The sequence below is a fragment of the Microcaecilia unicolor genome, chromosome 3 (assembly GCF_901765095.1).
Source record: "Microcaecilia unicolor chromosome 3, aMicUni1.1, whole genome shotgun sequence".
Taxonomy (NCBI): domain Eukaryota; kingdom Metazoa; phylum Chordata; class Amphibia; order Gymnophiona; family Siphonopidae; genus Microcaecilia; species Microcaecilia unicolor.
In genome coordinates this window covers 437406006-437426820 of record NC_044033.1, presented here as the reverse complement: position 1 = coordinate 437426820, position 20815 = coordinate 437406006, and the positions used below count along the sequence as shown (strand labels likewise).

At 39.8% G+C, this 20815-nt stretch overlaps 1 protein-coding gene across 1 annotated transcript in view; it reads right to left on the bottom strand.

Annotated features, from left to right (window-relative positions):
• KIDINS220 (kinase D interacting substrate 220) overlaps window positions 1-20815 on the bottom strand; it is a 386704-nt gene that overhangs the window by 166628 nt on the left and 199261 nt on the right. The window contains exons 15-18 of the mRNA XM_030198900.1: window positions 15779-15944; window positions 7073-7224; window positions 5397-5686; window positions 335-475 (exon numbers count right to left, since the gene is read on the bottom strand). Coding sequence (XP_030054760.1) covers window positions 335-475; window positions 5397-5686; window positions 7073-7224; window positions 15779-15944 — 749 coding nt within the window. The remainder of the gene's footprint in view (window positions 1-334; window positions 476-5396; window positions 5687-7072; window positions 7225-15778; window positions 15945-20815) is intronic.

Here is a 20815-nt window from a genome sequence, read left to right as displayed (position 1 = left end):
AGACTTCAGGATTGTATCTCTACGCAACCTCCCCAAAAGCATCCAAAGGCAGCTTTAACAAAATAACATTCAAATATAACCCTGGGACTTTAAAAGCCAGTAGGCACCATCTCTTTTTATGCAGAGCTACCTTTGGAAATCTCCTGAAAGTGGAATCCAAAAAAACCTATGCAGCACTGGTTCCATATATATCCAGACTGTAAATGAGTAGATACACAGATAAAGGCTTGAATTGGTATTTTGAAAGAATGCATCTTATCTAAGGGGAAGCAATAAAGATGTTTCGAAAAGAACATAATCAGACAAAACAATTTCAAAGAAGTAAAAAACACACCGTATCAAGCATCTGAAGAACCTTGTCTTGTTCACAAGCATCCAGTCCATCAATAATTACAACCAGTCTGGTCTGGTTTTGGGTAAAACTGTCAATGGTCTTTGCCATTTTAGCCATTAGCTCCACTTCACATTTCAGTACCTTTAAAAACACATTATATGAAATAAGTAAACAGAAGATAAATGCCCTATCACTCTGGTTCTATGTTTGAAGGTATTACCTAACATAGCTTCTTTATACATCTTCTGCAGGACCCCTAGTTCTCACCTCTGACCGCATATGTAATAGCCTAGCTTCTCATTAGCCAGGAGAAATGCCTTCTCTAAGAACAAGCCTTAGTGTCACAACTTTGGCTTTCAGGGGTTGAAGCAATGCCAGTAGCCATGTTCTCCCCCTCTGTGACACCATCAAACAGGATACTCACACTCAAGTTTCCTCTAACTTAGCACCCTGGCCTAAGCTACAGGATTTCCCACTAGCACCTGGTTTTGATATTTCTGCTATTAAACTGTGCACAGGACTAAACAACAAAGAAAACCTCCTGGACTTAATTTTGAAGACTATCGTAGTGAATAAGCAACAAATGTAAATAAAAGATTATTATAAGTACTTCAAAGATATTAATATACAAACAAATCTCTTCCAGAGATATGGAAGTGATAGAACTAGAGGACATGAACTGAGGTTGCAGGGTGGTAGACTTAGTGGTGCTGTCAGGAAATACTTTTTCAAAGAGAGGGTAGTTGATGCTTGGAACGCCCTTCCAGGAGATGTGGTGGAGTCGAGAACAGTGAGAGAATTTAAAAAATGTGTGGGATAAACACAGGGGTTGCCTAAACAGGAGAATGGAAACAAAATATGGCTGTTGAGTTATTATGTTGGACAAGAATAGTTGGGAACTAAAGGCTGGTGCTGGACCGACTTCTACGGTCTGTCTCTCGCAAATGCAAAAGATAGATGTGGATCAAATCTGCGTGTTGGATGTCACTTTATTATGCTTTGAGTGAGAATGCTGTGCAATTCAAGAGGGGAAGTAAAAACATCTTAATGTTGATATTAGCTAGCTAAATACTGCTGGCAACACTTTAACATACTGTCCCAGGACTGCCATCATATTTAACTACCTATATATGGTTGGTATGATAGCAAATTACAAACCAGTGTTTATGCATGAATGCCTATAACCGACACCGAGTGACAGGTGAAGCTTCACCTTGGTGGGCAGACTGGATGGACCATGTCGTCATTTACTGTGTTACTGTATTTTAAAATTGCATTTTAGTGATATTAATATGCTTAATTGGGTAATTTCATTAATATGGATCTCAAACCTGTAGAAAATTCCAGTGTCAGAACTATAAGATTTGTGATACTATTTCAGTACTAAAAAGCCTGTACGCTATCACCCCTACAGATAAAGCTCCAAAGGGAAGACCAAGCTGGAGAGATCAGTGTAGATGAGAAAAGACTCAGAATTGTAAAACTGAAAGGATGTCTCTAATGCATTACATTATCTTAAAGCTTTTTTTTCTCCCATCTTGTTCTGTCACCCTTCCATCTACAGATTGAATGAGTATCCATGTCCTCTGATGTTTTTTTGTTTTTACTTCTTCCACAAGGAGTCCTCATCTCAGATACAGGTCAGTACATTCACAGATATATGGTACAACTTTCAGGTCCTTACATAACAAAGCTTCATTACACTGCATACTATATGTGACAGTTTTTAATTGCTTGCTTGCACATGTATGAAAAGTTATGTACTGGGACAAAACCAGCCATGTTACACTAACCCTGAAGTGCCTAGCACACACTTTTGGAAACAGTATGCCTTTACTACTACTATTTAGCATTTCTATAGCGCTACAAAGCGTACGCAGCGCTGCACAAACTAAAGTTCACTTTAACTCACTGCTTGTACAATAAATTGTCTCTATATTGTATCATGTGCCTATGAATTTACTAGAAAAGAATACTCAGAATAATATAAAGAAACATTTTTAATTTATTTAATGACAATCTGAGGAATTACATGATTATGCACTCGCAAATTTTGCACTTAATAAGCCAGTGCATAATTGTGCACTTCCCCAAAGTTGACAGGAAGAGGAGCAACAGCTACTACCCACAAGTGAAGAGAAGCTATTCCTTCTTTCTGTACCACGTCTCTTTCACAGCATAAGCCACATGATGCCCAAAGTCCCATGCTGTTCTTGTGAGACTGAGAACAGCACTGGATTTTGGATACCACATGGCCCACACGCAAAGAAAGCTGTGCACCACAGGAAGACGATGATTGTGCCAGGAGGGGGCAAGCTGATAGTGTTTGAAAGTAAGCAAGAAAGGAAAAGAACCAGAGAGGCAGTGTAGAGGGACAATTCTTGCAGGATAGATTGTGGGGGAGAGAAAATGAAGAATGGATTTGTTGGTGGAGGATAAGAGGTTTTTTTGGGGGGGCAGGGGGGTGATAGCGATGAGCTGGGGAGAAGAGAACATGCTAAGCAGGGAGGAGGAGACAGCATGTTAAAAAGGAGATGAGTAGGGAGGAGGAAGTGTGTTGTAGGGGAAATGACAGGGAAAGAGCCATAACAGGGGCTGAGGCAATAAGGTGATGAGGAAATAGAGAGGAGTGACTGCAGAGAAATATAAAACAAAGGTTAAAAAATATTAATTTCATGCTATTTAAAATTAATTTAGTACAAAATCTTCACTCACTGCAACACAAGATTTTACTTTTCTGTTGCAGTGATAGGGAAAGTATTCAAGCACCATGTTGGATGCAGAATTTTCATGGCAGTCACATGCAAGTGTTTGTATGTGTGTTTTTGTGTGCATAGTTGAGAGATGAATAATGTATAAGTGGCCTGAGATATTTGATCCCAGAAGTGTTTTGTTCGTATGGAAGGATATAAGCCTTTTAACGTTATTGTTATATTATCAAGGTATGTGTATATTTTGCTATACATGCTAAAATACTTTTCTATTTAATACTTTGGGTAAAAAATGCCTTTCCATAATTCTACATAACTTTCCATTTTTTTTTTTGTTTAGCACATAATTCACTGAGGCTATACTTAACCAGTGTATAATCACACTGAACCACCAACTGCAAATCTCTTGATGGTCCAACTAGCTTACACAGTGGTTATATAACAGTGCACTCCATTTAAGCACACGTTGGATAAGCACACACTCCACTTACCTGGATTGGAATGATCCAATCCCCAATTTTTTCCATTCATTCTAATGTCAACTTACTTCAGTTTGGCACACTAGCAATAAGCGTGCGCTCTGTTTAAATGCAATGCATTTGACTGGCTTCTTTGACAATATCACTTCCTCTAGGTGCACTCTCCGTGCAGCAGTTGTACATCATGAAGCAGGGAGCCAATGAGGTTGATGGGGCGGTCCTGCCTCTCTCCCTCCCTCATTGGCTCACAGCGATGTGATGTGCAGCTGCTTGGATCACGCGACCTTTGTACATTACGAGGCTGAAAGTGAATAAGGGAGGGTGCTGGTTCCACACCCTTTCCTTCCTCACCCATATGGTTGAGTGGCTGCAGGACTGGTAGCACACAGTTCAAAAGAAGACCTGCTGGAAAACCTAGCAGGAATGGCAATATCCATTATTGTATACTCCGGTTACATTCAAGTTAAACTTTGGTCTGGAAGCCTTGTACTTAACTAGAGTGCACTGTATATTCATTAAGCAAAATATAAACACATAATTTTAAGTTATTTTGAGTATTCTTTAGTAACATATTATGAGATTAAAAGATCAAATGATTATAGATTATCAATTTGTTAGCACATTTCCCCTTAGGCATGCTGTCTCCCCCTCCCCCTCTTCCCCAGCTCCTTTATGGAATCAAAAGGACGTCAGCTTACTCTGCGAGATGGTGTGAGCAAACTTAAATGAGTATCAGATTATGAAAACAGTGTCTTACCAGGTAGCAGTTTATAAGTATAGACCTAAGAAATTCTGGTATCTTTCCAGAACACAATGCAGCTTGCTGCTTCTCCCTTAGAGGAGTAGCCTAGTGGTTAGTACAGTAGACTTTGATCCTGGGGAACTGGGTTCGATGCCCACTGCAGCTCCTTGTGACTGTGGGCAAGTCACTTAACCCTCCACTGCTCCAGGTACAAAATAAGTACCTGTATATATGTAAACCGCTTTGAATGTAGTTGCAAAATACCACAGAAAGGCGGTATATCAAGTCCCATTTCCCTTTCCCTTCCCTTGAAGGAGTAGTGCATATAATAAAGGTTAATAAATAAAAGAAAAGGGAAATTGAAAGGGAATGGGACTTGATACACCAGCTTTCTGTGGTTTTTGCAACTACATTCAAAGCAGTTTACATAGTATATACAGGTACTTATTTGTACCTGGGGCAATGGAGGGTCAAGTGACTTGTCCAGAATCAGAAACAGCTGCAGTGGGAATTGAACCCAGTTCTCCAGGATCAAAGTCTGCTTAACTAACCACTAGGCTACTTCTCCACTCCACAAAACAAAACAAAACAAAAAAGGGAAGAAAAGAGGACAGTACCTTTTTTTTTATTGCACTAACTATATTGTTTAACTAGATTTAGAAGGTCAGGCCAGTATGGCTTTGTCACCTACTAAACACCCATCCATCTCTCCCCCTTCCTTTCCCCTTGAGAATGTTAATGGAATGCTTTTATGTTTCACTTTTATATTCTGATGTTGTCATTTTTTTTTTTTTTACTCATACTGTTCTGACCTGAGGAAGGTGGTCCTGGCCTTCAAAAGATGGTTAAAAATGTATTTAGTTAGTTCAACACAAAAAGGTATCATCTTGTTTTTCTTTTCTGTTTTGTGTTATTTCTACTTATTAACTCTTCAGAGTGTGAGAGTTTTGCCTCTCATACATACTATTAAAAGACCACACCTGGGGTCACCTGCATAAAAGCACTAAATACTAATTACTCAGTTTCTGGAGCAATACATATTTAGAATCCTGTCCAGTACAATAAAGACCATAATTAGATTAAAAAATCTTTAATATTTATATGTAACTATATGTGTTGCCAATACTTACTTTCATAAACCCTTCGCTTTTTAACTTATGAAGCTTGGAAGCAGCGCTATGAAGACGTTTTCTCTGGGAATTCAAGATGGAATCCATCACTTGCCACCATGTACGGCAATTCAAAACAAAAGCCAACCCAACAACACATGCAACTGATATCAGAATGGCATTCACTGTCATGTTCTTGGCATCCACTTTAAAAATGGCCAGCAAAGTAATGCCAGAGATAACGCAGCCCAGAATAAAAATAAAAATAACAAAGGAAGGGAGACAGCAAGTCTTCTTCCATTTCTTTTTACCTGCAAAAAAACAACCAAAAGTTTATTTAATGTCCTATACCTGTCAATATTAGCTTTTTCTGCCAACCCCAAAGGAGTGATTGTCCTGGTGGGGAGAGAGAGCAGGGCTGTATAAAGCATGTGTTATCACCAAACATTTGGGGAAGGGGGGTGGGCTTCTCAGATATGTCATAATCTGACCCTACATCACAAAGGAAACCGATGTCAGTCATTAATTGTGGTATCACCAGCTTGTGTCGTGCACTAGTACACTAATATCACTAGATGCCACCAAGTTTTAGTGCTGGAGCACTATCAATGTGCTACTATTACTTTTCTGAGACTTTTTCCTTCCTATATTTATTTAGAGATTTATTCACTATTTATATATGGACTACTTTGTAGACCTTACTTGAATTATTGAGCTAGTAAGTTTTTTGGCTGTAGATTAGTGAATTAGTGAAACAAATATGTGAAAAATATACAACAGTGAAAAGACTTACAAAGCACTGTATGTTGAAATAGTTTTAAGACCGTTTACTGATTGGTAACACAAATAGAAAAAAAATCAGCCCTCATACGAAAGATAATGCGAGATGATTTTTTTTCTTTATTTTTCAATGGGTCACTGATTATTTATAATACAGGATTCTAAGAGCTCTCCTTCTACAACAAACTATTGAAAAACACATATGACTCTGGGCTCCATAGATTTTGAACAAGATTTCCAAACTGTTTACATTCTCCAATCAAAAGAACAAAAATTTTTAATTATCTTAAGAAAGTAGGAATTTTGATAAAGGGGATCCCCATTCCAAGCTATAAAAGTCATACAAGATTTTGATGGCAGTGATAAGTCGTTATGGGCAAAGGCTGCTTTTGTCTAATTTGTATGCACCTAATATATACAATCACAGATTCTTTTTGCAGAGATTGTAGCAAAGTTAGTTCCACACAAAGAATATCGCATGGTACTGTACTTGGTAGGGATTTCATTACTACAATGAATGGGCAGATCGACTGCAATCCGAGTAAACCGTGTTGAAAAGATAGGGAGGCACAAGGTATCACTTTCCTGATGAATGAATTAGAACTCCTAGATATGTGGTGTGCACTACATCCATCAGAGAGGGGGTTTACCCTTTATTCCAACCTGCATAAAGTATATACATGGCTAGATTACCTACTGGTGAATAATGGATTATTTTCAAATATGAAGAATGAAGGGCTATAAACACTTTTGGTATGTGATCATGCATATAGACCTTAGGTTTATCCATGGGAGGAAAGAGTTTGTGGAGATTAAAACCAGCCCTTTACTATGATAAAGTCTTTCAGGAGTTTTTTTTAAGAAAAGCGTGACAAATTGTTGTAAAACACCATTCTACCAAAAGTCACTGATGCTACCTTGTGTCTCTTCAGTCTTGAACACTCGAAACAACCTTGTTGCTAGGAAGCCAAATTCTCTTTCACAAGCATCAGAAAGGGTTGCGATCATTTCAGCCATTGACGTTTCTCCCCCTACACTCGACAGTCTATTATAATCAGTAAACAGAAACCTATGGGAAGAGGAAAGGAATAAAACATGCATTATAGAAATAACTGTACTTCATAGATATTATAAGGGCAATTTTCAAAGTCGCCCTCCATAATCCACTTAAAATTCATATAGGTTTTGACAGCTCATATACCTATAGCCAAGTTGAAAATAGGCATCCCCAGAAGGGGGTTATTTAGATGAGCAGAGAGGAAAGCAGCAGGTATACATGGAATTTTCAAATGCAGGCACAATACTTTTTTTTTTTTGTTTTTGAGCATTCAAGTTTTATTGAACTTTGTATATCTTCCCTGATTCATCTCCCATACAAATAGCAGTTGCAAAATATGAGGGATATTTTCAGAACACGTTCCTTTAGCTATTTAATTGTCAAAGCAGAGTTAAAAGTTACAAAGTGCTCACATTAAAAGTACTCATCCAATTTGCAACAATGCAGGTTATTTCAAAATTGTCCATTTTATGTCACTTAAGGGATAGCTTGATATGGTTAATAGGGTTTGATGCTGATCAAGAATATTCCCCAAATAAACTATTTTTTACACTTTACTTCAGTGTAATCTACATAGTTTGAGACACAAATTAATGTCCATTCACTAACAGCAGCACATGATTAGCTATAAGTCAATAGAGAACTATAGGAAACCAATTATTTACTTTGTAGACCTACCTGAAACAGAAAATAACTGCAAGTATAATGGACATTTTCAATGAGGTTGTTAAGCTGTAAACAGGATTCTCCAAGCACAGTAATTCACCAGCCACACAGTTGGGTCCTGCAACTATGATAGGTGTCAAAGAGATTCCTCCAGAGGATTATGGAAAAGGCAAGTCTTTCACTCCAATTTGTGGTCTGCTAGCCACTTAGCAATTTTAGAGGGCTTAAAAGACAGATGATCTTGAAAAGGAGAATCCTAAGCTTCATGGGTAACTACTAGCTAGATATCATCAGCATGGACATAAGTGCTGATACCTAAGCCTTGTATAAAGATTGTTAATGGGGCAATAAAATCATCTCCCCCTGAGAGGCTAACTTAGCAGCAGCCTCACCAGAAAAGTTACACAGCTGAGAAAGCCATTCTGCTAATGTAGTTTCTAGTCTCACCAATCATTCCCCAAAATTCTACACTGGTGACCTAAGTGGACTGGAAGTTAATCCACTAAGGTTAAAACAGCCAGAAAATTACAGTCATAATAGACATCACCCTAGATAGCTCTTGCACATAAGTAGATGAAAAAGGTACTATAGACATTTTAGAATCAACAAGACCCCAGGTACCATTCTCAACAGATGGTATAATTATAATACTCAGAATATCCTAATTAATACTTTTGATGATACCAAATAGTCCTGAGTTTTGCCTGTCTCCCTCACAACCAATAACCACTTCAGTAAAAGAACAAGGGTGGAAAACACTCAGACTCTCTCCACATGGAAGGAAAAATTATTTATTTTATTTATTTTCAGCACTTGATATAGCGCAAGTGATCCCTGAGTCAACTATACCATATACAATTTCTATTACAGATACTTTGCACTGTCCCTAATGGGCTCACAATCTAAGTTATATATTGTACCTGGGGCAAAAGGAGGGCTAAGTGACTTGCCCAGGCTCACACGCAACTGCAGATGAAGTGTAAACCATTACTGTGGATGTCAGTTGACCCAGTGAGTCCCAATACTGGACTTGTACTATCCAAAGGAATAACAAAATCCTCCATAGGCTCTGGGGCAGATGGAACAGGAAGAACAATCTCTTAAGAATTTACCTTCAGTTTGCCTGTAGTCGTTACAATACCAAGAGGGGCATAATCGAAAGGGACGCCCAAGTTTTCCTGGGGACGTCCTCACAGGATGGGTGTATTTCTCTGTTTATCACCCTCCTCTCTCCTATCCACACCCTTCTCTGTATCTTTTCTAATTCTGCTATATCTTTGAGATGTGGAGGGGCATTTTCGAAAGGGATGTCTAAGTTGCGATTTGGACGTTCTTGCAAAACGGCGAAATCCAGGGGTGGGGAAACCCGTATTTTCGAAACAAGATGGACATCCATCTTTCGTTTCGAAAATACCGTCAGGGACATCCAAATCCTTAAATTTGGACATCCCTAGACATGGACGTTTCTGACTTTCGGCGATTTTCAAAACCAAAGACGTCCATGTCAAAAACATCCTAATGCACGCCATTTGGGCGTGGGAGGAGCCAGCATTTGTAGTGCACTGGTCCCCATGACATGCCAGGACACCAACTGGGCACCCTAGGGGGCACTGCAGTGGACTTCATAAAATGCTCCGAGGAACATAGCTCCCTTACCTTGTATGCTGAGCCCCCCCAAAACCTACTATCGCAAACTGTACACCACTACCATAGTCCTTATGGGTGAAGGGGGGCACCTAGATGTGGGTACAGTGGGTTTGTGGTGGGTTTTGGAGAGCTCGCTGTTTCCTCCACAAATGTAACAGGTAGGGGGGGTATGAGCCTGGGCCTGCCTGCCTGAAGTGCACTGCAATACCCACTGAAACTGCTCCTGGGACCTGCATGCACTGTCATGGACCTGAGTATGACATCTGAGGCTGGCACAACATATTTTTAAAGATGTTTTTTGACGGTGGGAGGGTGTTAGTGACCACAGGGGGAGTAACGGGAGGTCATTCCCAATTCTCTCCAGTGGTCATCTGGTCATTTCGGGCACCTTTTTGTGCCTTAGTCGTAATAAAAACACGTCCGATTGAAAATGTCCACATGTTCGTCAGGGACGTCCTTGTTTTTTTCGATTATGGGTCAAGGACGTCCAAGTGTTAGGCACGCCCAAGTCCCGCCTCCGACACGCCCCCTTGAACTCTGGCCGTCCTTGTGACGGAGTGCAGTTGGAGACGTCGTAAATCGGGTTTCGATTATACCGATTTGGACGTCCCTGGGAAAAGAACGTCCATCTTCCGATTTATGTTTAAAGATGGACGTCCTTCTCTTTCGAAAATGAGCCCCACAGTGACCAGAAATGCATACAATATTTCAGGTGCAGTTGCACTATGAAGTGATAGTAAAGCATTATATTATTCTCAGTTCTGTTCTCCATTCCTTTCCTAATAATTCTTAGCATCTTATCTTCTTTCTTAACTGCTGCTGCTGCACGCGCAGAGGATTTCAACATACCATTAGCAATGACACCTGGGCAGTGAGTCCTAACATTGAACCTTGCATCATGTAACTAAAGTTTCGGTTCCTCCCTACATGCATCAGTTTGCAGTTGCTCACATTAAATTTCATTTACCATTTGTATGATCAGTCTCCCAAGTCTTGTAAAATACTTTCACAATCCTCTTCTGATTGTGTAACTTTGTGTCATCAGCAAATTGGATCACCTCACTCATTCCTGTTTTAAGGTCATTTATAAATATTTTAAATAGCAGCAGTCCCAGTAGATCCCTAGGGAACCCCACTATTTATCTTACTCCATTAAGAATATTTACCATTTAACCCTACTCTTTTTCTTTTAACCAGTTCTTAATCCACAATAAGCCACTGCATCCTATCACATGACTAATTTTCACAGGATTCGTTCATTAGATACTTTGTCAAAGGTCTTCTGAAAATCCAGATACACAATATCAACTGGCTTACCTTTATCACGTGTTTCTCAGCACTTCATAAAAATGTAGCAGATTGGTGAGACAAAATTTCTATTGGCTAAATCCGTGTTGGCTTTGCCCCATTAATCCATGCCTATGTGTATACTCAGTAACTTTGCTCTTTATAAGGCTCACTGATCTTTAATTTATTGCATCACCTTTGGAACCCTTTCTAAAAGTTGGTGTTACATTGCTCACCCTCCAAACTTCTGGTATTATGCTTGATTTTAAAAGATAAATTACAAATTACTAATAGATCTGAAATTTCATTTTTTAGTATTCTGGGATGTACACCATCCAGTACTGGTGATTTGTTACTCTTTAGTTCATCAAATTGACCCATTACATCTTCCAGGTTTACAGAGATTTCTTTCAATTCTGACTTATTGCCATTAAATATAATTTTTAAGAAGCTCTCTCTCTCACATCTTTCTCAGTTAAGACTGATCTAAAAAACTCATTTAACCTGTCTGAATTTGGTCTTGTTCTCCCTGAGTGCCCTTTTACCACGATCATCTAGTGGTCTAAGTAGGGCTGCATTTCGATTAAAATTTTAATCACGATTGATAGTGCAATTAAAGGTGTGTCTCCCCACCACCACCACCACCACCACACACACACACACACCGCAGCTCCTTGTGACTCTGGGAAAGTCACTTAACCCTCCACTGCCCAGAATCACAAGTAGCTGAAGTGGTAAAAAAAATTATAGTTTAAAAAATTATATATACATATATAAATCTTTCAGCATGTGATTGCGATTACAAATTTTAATCAAAATGCAGCCCTAAAAAATATTGCAGAACAAAAAGTAATGGAAAGATAAGAAAAACAAAATGAAAATTACAAATTAAAGAATCTAAAACAGCATGCCGAATACTAGTTATAAACAGCCTTACAATTTTCACACCTTATTTCAGAAAGCAACCATATGACCAACTAATCCTTTTACTGGCTTCTTGCTTAGAATGTACCTAAACATGTTTTTGCCTCCAAGGCTAGCTTATCTTCAAAGTCTCTCTCTGCCTTCCTTATCAGAACTTTGCATCTGACTTGCAAAGCGCCTTATACTGATTCCTATTATCTTCCGTTGGATCCATTTTCCATTTTCTGAAGAATGTTTTTCTAGCTCTAATAGCTTCCTTCACTTCACTTTTAACATAAGAACATAAGAGTAGCCATACTGGGTCAGACGAATTGTCCATCTAGCCTAGTATCCTGTTTTCCAAACAGTGGCCAAGCCAGATCACAAGTACCTGGCAAAAACCCAAATTGTGGCAACACTCAGTACTACAAATCCCAGGGCAAGCAGTTGCTCCCCATGTCTGTCTCAATAGCAGACTATGGACTTTTCCTCCAGGAATCGGTCCAAACCTTTTTTAAACCCAAATACGCTAACCACGATTACCACCTCCTCCAGCAAATAGTTCCAGAGCTTAACTATTTGTTGAGTGAAAAAACATTTCCTCCTATTTGTTTTAAAAGTATTTCCATGTAACTTCCTGTAGTCTTTGTACTTTTGGAACAAGTAAAAAAATCTATTTACTTCTACTCGTTCTACACCACTCAGGATTTTATAGACCTCAATCATATCTCCCCTCATCCGTCTCTTTTCCAAGCTGAAGAGCCCTATTCTCTTTAAACTTTCCACAAACGAGAGGAGTTCCATCCCCTTTATCATTTTAGTCGCTCTTCTTTGAACCGTTTCTAATTCTCCTATATCTTTTTTGAGATATGGTGACCAGAACTGAATGCAATACTCAAGATGAGGATGCACCATGGAGTGATACAAGGGCATTATAGTATTTTCGGTCTTATTCACCATCCCTTTCCTAATAATTCCTAGCATCGTTTGCTTTTTTTTTTTGGCCGCCGCCAAACACTGAGCAGAAGATTTCAGTGTATTATCTACAACGACACCAAGATCTTTTTCTTGAGTGCTGACCCCCAAGGTGGAACCTAGCATCAGGTAACTGTGATTTGTCCACATTAAATTTCATCTGCCATTTGGGTGCCCAGTCTTCCAATTCCCTAAGGTCTTCCTGTAATATTTAACAGTCTGCACATGTTTTAACAACCTTGAATAGTTTTGTATCATCTGCAAATTTGATCACCTCACTCATTCTGATTTCCATATCATTTATAAATATGTTAAATAATACTGGTCCCAGTACAGATCCCTGCAGCATTCCACTGTTCACCCTCCTCCATTGAGAGAAATGACCATTTAACTCTATCCTCTCTTTTCAGTCCAATAACCAATGCCTAAGCCACGCCATAACCTTGCCTCCTATCCTGTGACTTTATTTTTCTCAGGAGTCTCTCATGAGGAACTTTATCAAAAGATTTCTGAAAATCTAGATATACTACATCAACCATCTCACCTTTATTCACATGTTTAGTCACGCCTTCAAAAAATGAAGCAAGTTGGTGAGGCAAGACTTCCCTCGGCTGAATCCATGCTGACTCTGTCCCATTAAACCATGTTTGTCTAGGTGTTCTATAATTTGATTCTTTATAATAGTTTCCACTATTTTGCCTGGCACCGACGTTAGGCTTACTGGTCTATAATTTTCCGGATCACCCCTAGAACCCTTTTTAAAAATCAGCATCGCATTGGCCACCCTCCAATCTTCAAGTACTACGGATGATTTTACAGGTTACATATTACTAACAACAGATCAGCAATTTTATGCTTGAGTTCTTTGAGTACCCTTGGATGTATGCCATCTGGTACAGGTGATTTACTACTCTTTAATTTGTCAATTTGGCCAGTACATCTTCCAGATTCACCGATATTTCTTTCAATTCCCCCTCATTGAAAACCATTTCCGGTACAGGCAGATCTCTTACATCTTCTTCCGTAAAAAATTCATTCAGTTTCTCCGCTATGGCCTTGTCCTCCCTGAACGTCCCTTTTGCTCCTTTGTGATCTAACAGTCCCACAGATTCTCTTGCAGGATTTTTGCTTCTGATGCACCTGAAAAAGTTGTTACTGTGAGTTTTAGCCTCTGCGGCTGTCATTTGGCCTTCCTTCTGCCTCTAATACATGGAATATATCTAGTCTGGGCTTCCAGGATGGTGTTTTTGAACAATATCAGACCCAATGAAAATTTTTGACCTTTGTAGCTGCTCCATTGTTTATTCATTTATTTTTACTATTTGCCTCATTTTATCACAATCTCCTTTTTGAAAATTATTTTTACATATTAGATTTCCTGTGTGTACTTACACCAGTCATTAATCAAATTTGATCATGTTATGATCATTATTTTGATATGCACTACTGCTAGTCTTCAGAAATTTTGTCTGATGGCACAAAGGATGCGCAGTCCTCACATCGATGGCACTTCGAGAACACCAGCAACATTGGTGCCTCCCTTCGATGAGGAGCAGTGTCAAGACACCTCATCCTCCACCCAATGTCCTGTATTGTGCTCCCTCAGCACAGATGAAGACATGAATGAAACCTTCTTCTTTTTCAAGTAGAAATCGCATGACAACTGCTCCTCTGTGGACTCTACTGATGCTCAGTATAAAGGGTGGCAGGCTCTCGATCCTGATGCATCTCCAGTGTCTGATGCAACTCCTGAACCCATAGAGACTGACGCTTCCAGAGCTGATGTCAACAGAACAGTCTTATCACCAAAAAGCTTTTCGATCCCACAAATCCATTTCTTTGACATCTTTGAACAGAGTATAAAATTACAGCAATCATGGCCAGGTCCCAGGCATTGCAGGCAATCACAAGTGGTTATCCTAATAGGCAAGGTCCTGTAAAACCAGCAACACCTTTTGAAGCCACTGGGGGTCTTCTTTTGGAAGATTTTGTCTGGAAAAAAAGCCACAGTGAAATCAAACATGACAAAAATATGCCAGACAGGGAGCTCAAGGCTGAATAATGGCCTACATGGGAACATCGAGTATGTACAGTGAGACTGCCCAAATATTTCTAGAACATTACTCAGGTACTGTTTCCTGTGCCAGGGTCTATCAGTGACATCAGCCACATTCTTGTTTGCTCTTAGAGAATGAATGTGTCTGTTTGGTACAAAAAGAGTCACGTGACCTTCTTGTGTGGCATGATCAACCTACTTGTCTAAAGAGAAAATTAACTTACTATACTGGGCTTACTCCTTTAGAAATGTGTCAAAATTAAATAACATTGTATTAACTGAATGCTAAAGAACAGCAGTGTAAAATCCTGCATCTCTTAAAACAGTGCTAACAGCATAATTGGTATCAGACATTCATCCAGAAGCTTTCACAATGCAAAGCTAAGAATTAACTATTGCAAAGAACTGGATCAACAGAAATGGCTATGGATAAATAATATACGTGTTGCCTTCCAATACACTGTCAATGTGTGTTAGTGATAAAACAGCAGTGAACTGTTGGGATGGGTCTATTCTGGCATGGTCCCTGCAATGCCACTGGAAGGAGAAGATGCTTGTGCTGCTCTACTGATCAGCTGGGAGTAGGTATCTGCTGCTGCACTCCCTACTGGATAGAAAAGATTCCAGCATGACCTGCTGGTGCTGCCTGGTGTAAGCTCTTCTGAGCCTGAATAGTTAGAAATATCACTGGCTAGTAGGCAGGAGAGGTGGCATTGGAGAAGAGACAGAACAGTTAAGAGGATGTAAAAGAGGCGAGGAAGAAGAGGGATGGAAGTAAACAAAACTAAAAACAGCAAATGTACTGTCCCCTCCATCCAAAAAAGGGTGCGTAAGTTCAGCTAAATAAATAAATACATAAATAAATAAAAATAACAAAAAGAAATTACATTATTTTTAAAGGATAGCTCATTTTTTCCTCTGCCTAACAAGCACTTTTTGACTTCTGCTTTTACATCTGTAGAGATAGAAGTTCTGCCAAAAAAAACAAAAAAAAACAGATTGAAAAGCAATTTATAACAGAATAACTCTCACCTGACAGGTAAAGCTTTTGTGGTTTGTTCCGGAAGTTCTGGTGGGTTAACAAACATCAGTTTTAAGAGGAGTTCTAAGTACCCAATATGTCTGGCCAGCCTTGTACTCAACACCCAAGCCCAGTTCCAGCTTTCGCCTTCTCGCCTGCCCCCAAAGTAAACTGCAACTGTAACAAAAGATAACTTGATTATTTAAATACTTTAATTCACAGAGTATTTAAGATGTGAAAAAATAACTTTAGTAACAAATGTAGTCTTCAGAAAACCTTTGAAACTAGGCAAAGAGGTCACATATCATTCAAAAAACATAATTTATTCTGTGATGCCAAACCTTTAAATGTGTTTTCATGAAAATGTTACTATTTAGTACAGATTTCTCATTATTATAAAATACTGGAGTGTGCAAAATGTATGCTTAGAGAGTTTGACTTCTCTTCTCAATCATCATCACTATTATTTGGGGCTGATCTAATCAAGTATGTTGAGTTTGTACATAATTTTGTCTGCTACCATGGGCACCCTATATAAAAATGAGTTTTGTGCATGAGCCATGTGCAAAGACTTGCTCTGAAATCAGCACACAGTTAATTTAAATCCCATTGAATGAAGGTGGAAATTAGATTTTACCTGATAAGAGCAAACGTGTGGAGCTCTCTGGACAACTTGTAGAGAACAAGAGATATGCAGGAAGCACCATGCAAGGTGACAGTGACTATTTGGTCCATTACTTCGCACTGATGAAATATCTCATAAATCTCGGGTGGGCCTCTGGAATAGTGGGAAGGACTTTCGCAAATCTCTGAAGACATATCTCTTCAACAAGGCCTACAATGAGAACCTTTAGCCACACTAATCCACCTCACCAACCCAATCAGATAAGAAAGCCCACTTCTATAATTACCCTAATCACTCCCTTCCTTCTTCTTTCTTCCCTTACTTAATCTCTGCACAAAACAATGTATCTGTTATCCTGTAATGACAATGGTAACAAAACTATGTAAGCCACATTGAGCCTGCAAATAGGTGGCGGAATGTGGGATACAAATGCAATAAATAAATAAAATTATCAGGTAAGACCTAATTTCTCCTTCCATTACGTACCTTCCCACTATTCCAGAACTTGTGGGATGTTCAAAAGCAATCCCTAGAGTGGATGGGATCCTGGTTCTGCCGCCCTCAGGGCCAAAGCCCCAAAACTGGCTTCCAAGTGTGCCGAAACATCCACCCTGTAGTGCTTGGCAAAGGTATATAATGGCAATCATGTTGCCACCTGACAAATACCCACCGGAGACAGTAAAGTAGTCTCCAATGAGGATGTCACTGTATGCCTTGTAGAATAAGTCTGCAAGGCTTGAGGAGCCTGATTCCCCAAAAGCAAATAAGCTGATGTGATAGTCTCCTTCAGCCATCTAGCAATTGTGGATTTGGAAGCCATGAGGCCAAGCATCTGATTACCAAAAAGAACAGTTTGTACAGTTTGTGAAACTCATTCTTGACGACAAACATCAAGAAGCTTCAATGAACATAGTAACATAGTAAATGACAGCGGATAAAGACCTGAACGGTCCATCCAGTCTGCCCAACAAGATAAACTCATTTTACATGGTATGTAATACTTTATATGTATATCCAAGTTTGATTTGTCCCTGCCTTTCTCAGAGCACAGACCGTAGAAGTCCGCCCTGCACCGGTTTTATTCTCCAAATACCGGTGTCGCCACCCAATGTCCATAGATCCATTCCTTCTAAACAGGATTCCTTTATGTTTATCCCATGCATGTTTGAATTCCATTACCGTTTTCATCTCCACTACCTCCCGTGGGAGGGCATTCCACGTATCCACCACCCATCTCCGTGAAAAAATACTTCCTGACATTACTCCTGAACCCCCCTTCAACCTCAAGTCATGTCCTCTAGTTCTACCACCTTCCCGTCTCCAGAAAAGGTTCATATGTGGATTAATACCTTTCAAATATTTGACCGTCTGTATCATGTCACCCCTGTTTCTCCTTTCCTCCAAGGTATACATGTTCAGGTCAGCAAGTCTCTCCTCGTATGGTTTGCAACGCAAATCCCATACCATTTTCGTAGCTTTTCTTTGCACCATTTCCAGTCTTTTTACATCTTTAGCCAGATACGGCCTCCAAAACTGAACACAATACTCCAAGTGGGGCCTCACCACCTCCTTTCTTCTGCTAGTTATACCCCTCACTATGCAGCCTAGCATCCTTCTAGCCACGGCCGTCGCCTTATCACATTGTTTCTTCACCTTCATATCCTCCGACACCAACACCCCCCAAGGTCTCTCTCCTGAGTCGAGCTTACTAATCTCTCCCCTCCTGTTCGGTAGCTCTCTTTTGGGTTTCTACACCCCAAATGCATCACTCTGCACTTCTTGGCACTAAATTTTAACTTTCACATTAAGACTCCAGTAATATATTACAAACGCACCTTTTATTGCATCTGTGTGTCCTTACAAATGAGATGACACATTTACAAAAAACATAAATACACCACCATTCATTCACCATTCACCAGCGGTAACAACCAGTATAGATTAAATATCATTAATCATCATGGATGTAATTAAACCTATCATGTGCTTAGAAACCCATGCAGTATGGCTACTATAGTTCACAAATGTCCATCAAAAGTAGACTGGCGCTTATCTTCTTATGTAGTTCTACTTCTGTAAACATATTCAATGGAGCTGATTCTGAGCTCATACAGCAATAAGCATAACCATGCTTCGTACTCCTCAGGCAGTGTGAGGAGCACCGGCCTCTATCTGCTGCTGCATTCGTTAGCGCTCAAAATGGATACAGCTGCAGAGCTCAAATAATGCACTGACAGATTCCATATTTTACAACCAGTTGTAGATCACGGGTGGAGGGTGACTAAAACCACCTTCAGGACAGATGTACTTCTCCTGTTCACCACGGTTCCCCAATGCTGGACCGTATTTCGTTACACTTCCTCAGGAGGAACCACCTTTACATCTATAACATTATAATGATAATCTTATCACCATCAGAACAAACCCTTAACAAACAGTATCACCTGAATATTACTGAAAATACATATCACTTACTATCATTCTCATAAGTGACTGCTTGCCAGGTGGAAACTCGCATAAGTGAGGGTCAAGAACCGCACCACTGAACTTTACAAGTTGGGCGTATGCTTCTCAGTTTAAATACCAGGCATTTCTAACCACGCCCAGGATCATTTAAAGGCACACATTATTATACCCACTTCACCTCTTTTTTTTTTTTATCGTTTATTTATATATTTTGCAAAATTGTACAAAACCAGTTTAACACATCATTTTTCTCCAAAATATAACATTCTAATACACATACATACTCTCCATTTCCACTTTGTTACCCATCAACTGTTCTCTGGCTTTTCGCCCAATACTCCCCCCCCCCCTCCCCCCCTTGCTAAGTATGTGGCATTAGGATTACACAGAAATTTCTCTCCAGGCCGTATAAGAGTCCCAAGTCTTTAGGTATTTAGCCATACGTCCTGACCTCATAGCTGTGAGTTTAGACATTAAATGAATATATTCCAGTTTTTCCAACACTGTGGATATGTCCGGTAGTCTCAACTTCCTCCATGCTGCTGCTAATACTAGTTTGCCCGCCACAAATGTCTGAGTAGCAAATTGATGTATATGCCGTGGTACCTTGGGCGGTCGAAGATGTAGCAGACAGTATTCCATTTTCTGTTGATATTGTATGGCAGTCACTGAACTGATAAAGTCTATGATACTTGCCCAGTATCGTTGTGCATATGTACATGACCACCAAACATGAAACATATCCCCATCCTCCCCACATTCTCGCCAACAACTTGCTGAACTTAATCTGAACATTTTAGCCAAACGGGCGGGTGTATAGTACCAGCTATATAATATTTTATGTCCATTTTCCACCATCTTGCTGGACACCGATACCCGAAGTAATGATTTAAACATCTGTGCCCATTGTGGGGGGTCATATGTTGTTCCTATTTCTAATTCCCATTTTCTTGTATAGCGCTCCACTGGGTTCTCCTTTGCCAACAGAGCTCCATAAATTCTAGTAATACTCCCTCGGCCACCCCCACCCGTCATCCCCTTTTCCAGCTGTGTTTCTGTTAACTCCAGTTCCTCACCCGCAGTTCGTTTAATAAAAGTTTGCACTCTGTGGTAGTGAAAGGCCTGTAGCGGGGAAAGCCCATAGTCCTGACATAACTCCTGATATGTGGGGATCCTCTCCTCCTTGCACATTTGTCCCAATTCACACAATCCCAATTCCTCCCACTCTTTATACATGCTATCATATCTGCCCATACCAAATTGGGGAGCAAATCTAAGGTAAGTGTGCTGAAAGTAGATGCGTTCTGGAAAGAACTGTTCCCTGATCTTGCTCCAAACAGTCAAAGGCCACTGTAAGAGGCAAGGGCTTCCTTTAATTACCTCCCTAAGTGTACGTGTAGGTAACCATAGAATTGCTTTAAGTGGATATGGACTCAACCAATGTTGTTCTATACTAACCCATAATTTCTCAGTACTCTGGTACCAATTAGCTAGTAATCTAAGGTGTGCCGCGCAATAATACTCATAAAATGATGGGACTCCCATCCCTCCTTTATCTCGGGGTTGATACATTGTATCCCTCCTCACCCTCGGTGGTCTCTTTCTCCAGATAAAGGAAAAAACCCTACCCTGCAAGCCACGAAAAAAGCTATCTGGTATCTCTATCGGTAACGCCATAAACAGATAGAGCAATTTCGGAAGGATGACCATTTTAATAGCATTAATTCTGCCTACCCAGGATATTGTCAATCCCTCCCACCGCTCCATTTCCTGAAATAGTTCTCGCACCTTCCCAGGGAAGTTATATTCAAATAAGTCTTCTATCCTACGGGGTATGTTTATCCCCAGATACCTAATATATTTATTAGCCCATTTGTAGGGAAATCGTTTTTTCAAAAGGGCGAGAGTAGAGTTTGGTATATTTATATCGAGTGCTTCAGATTTGTCAAAGTTAATT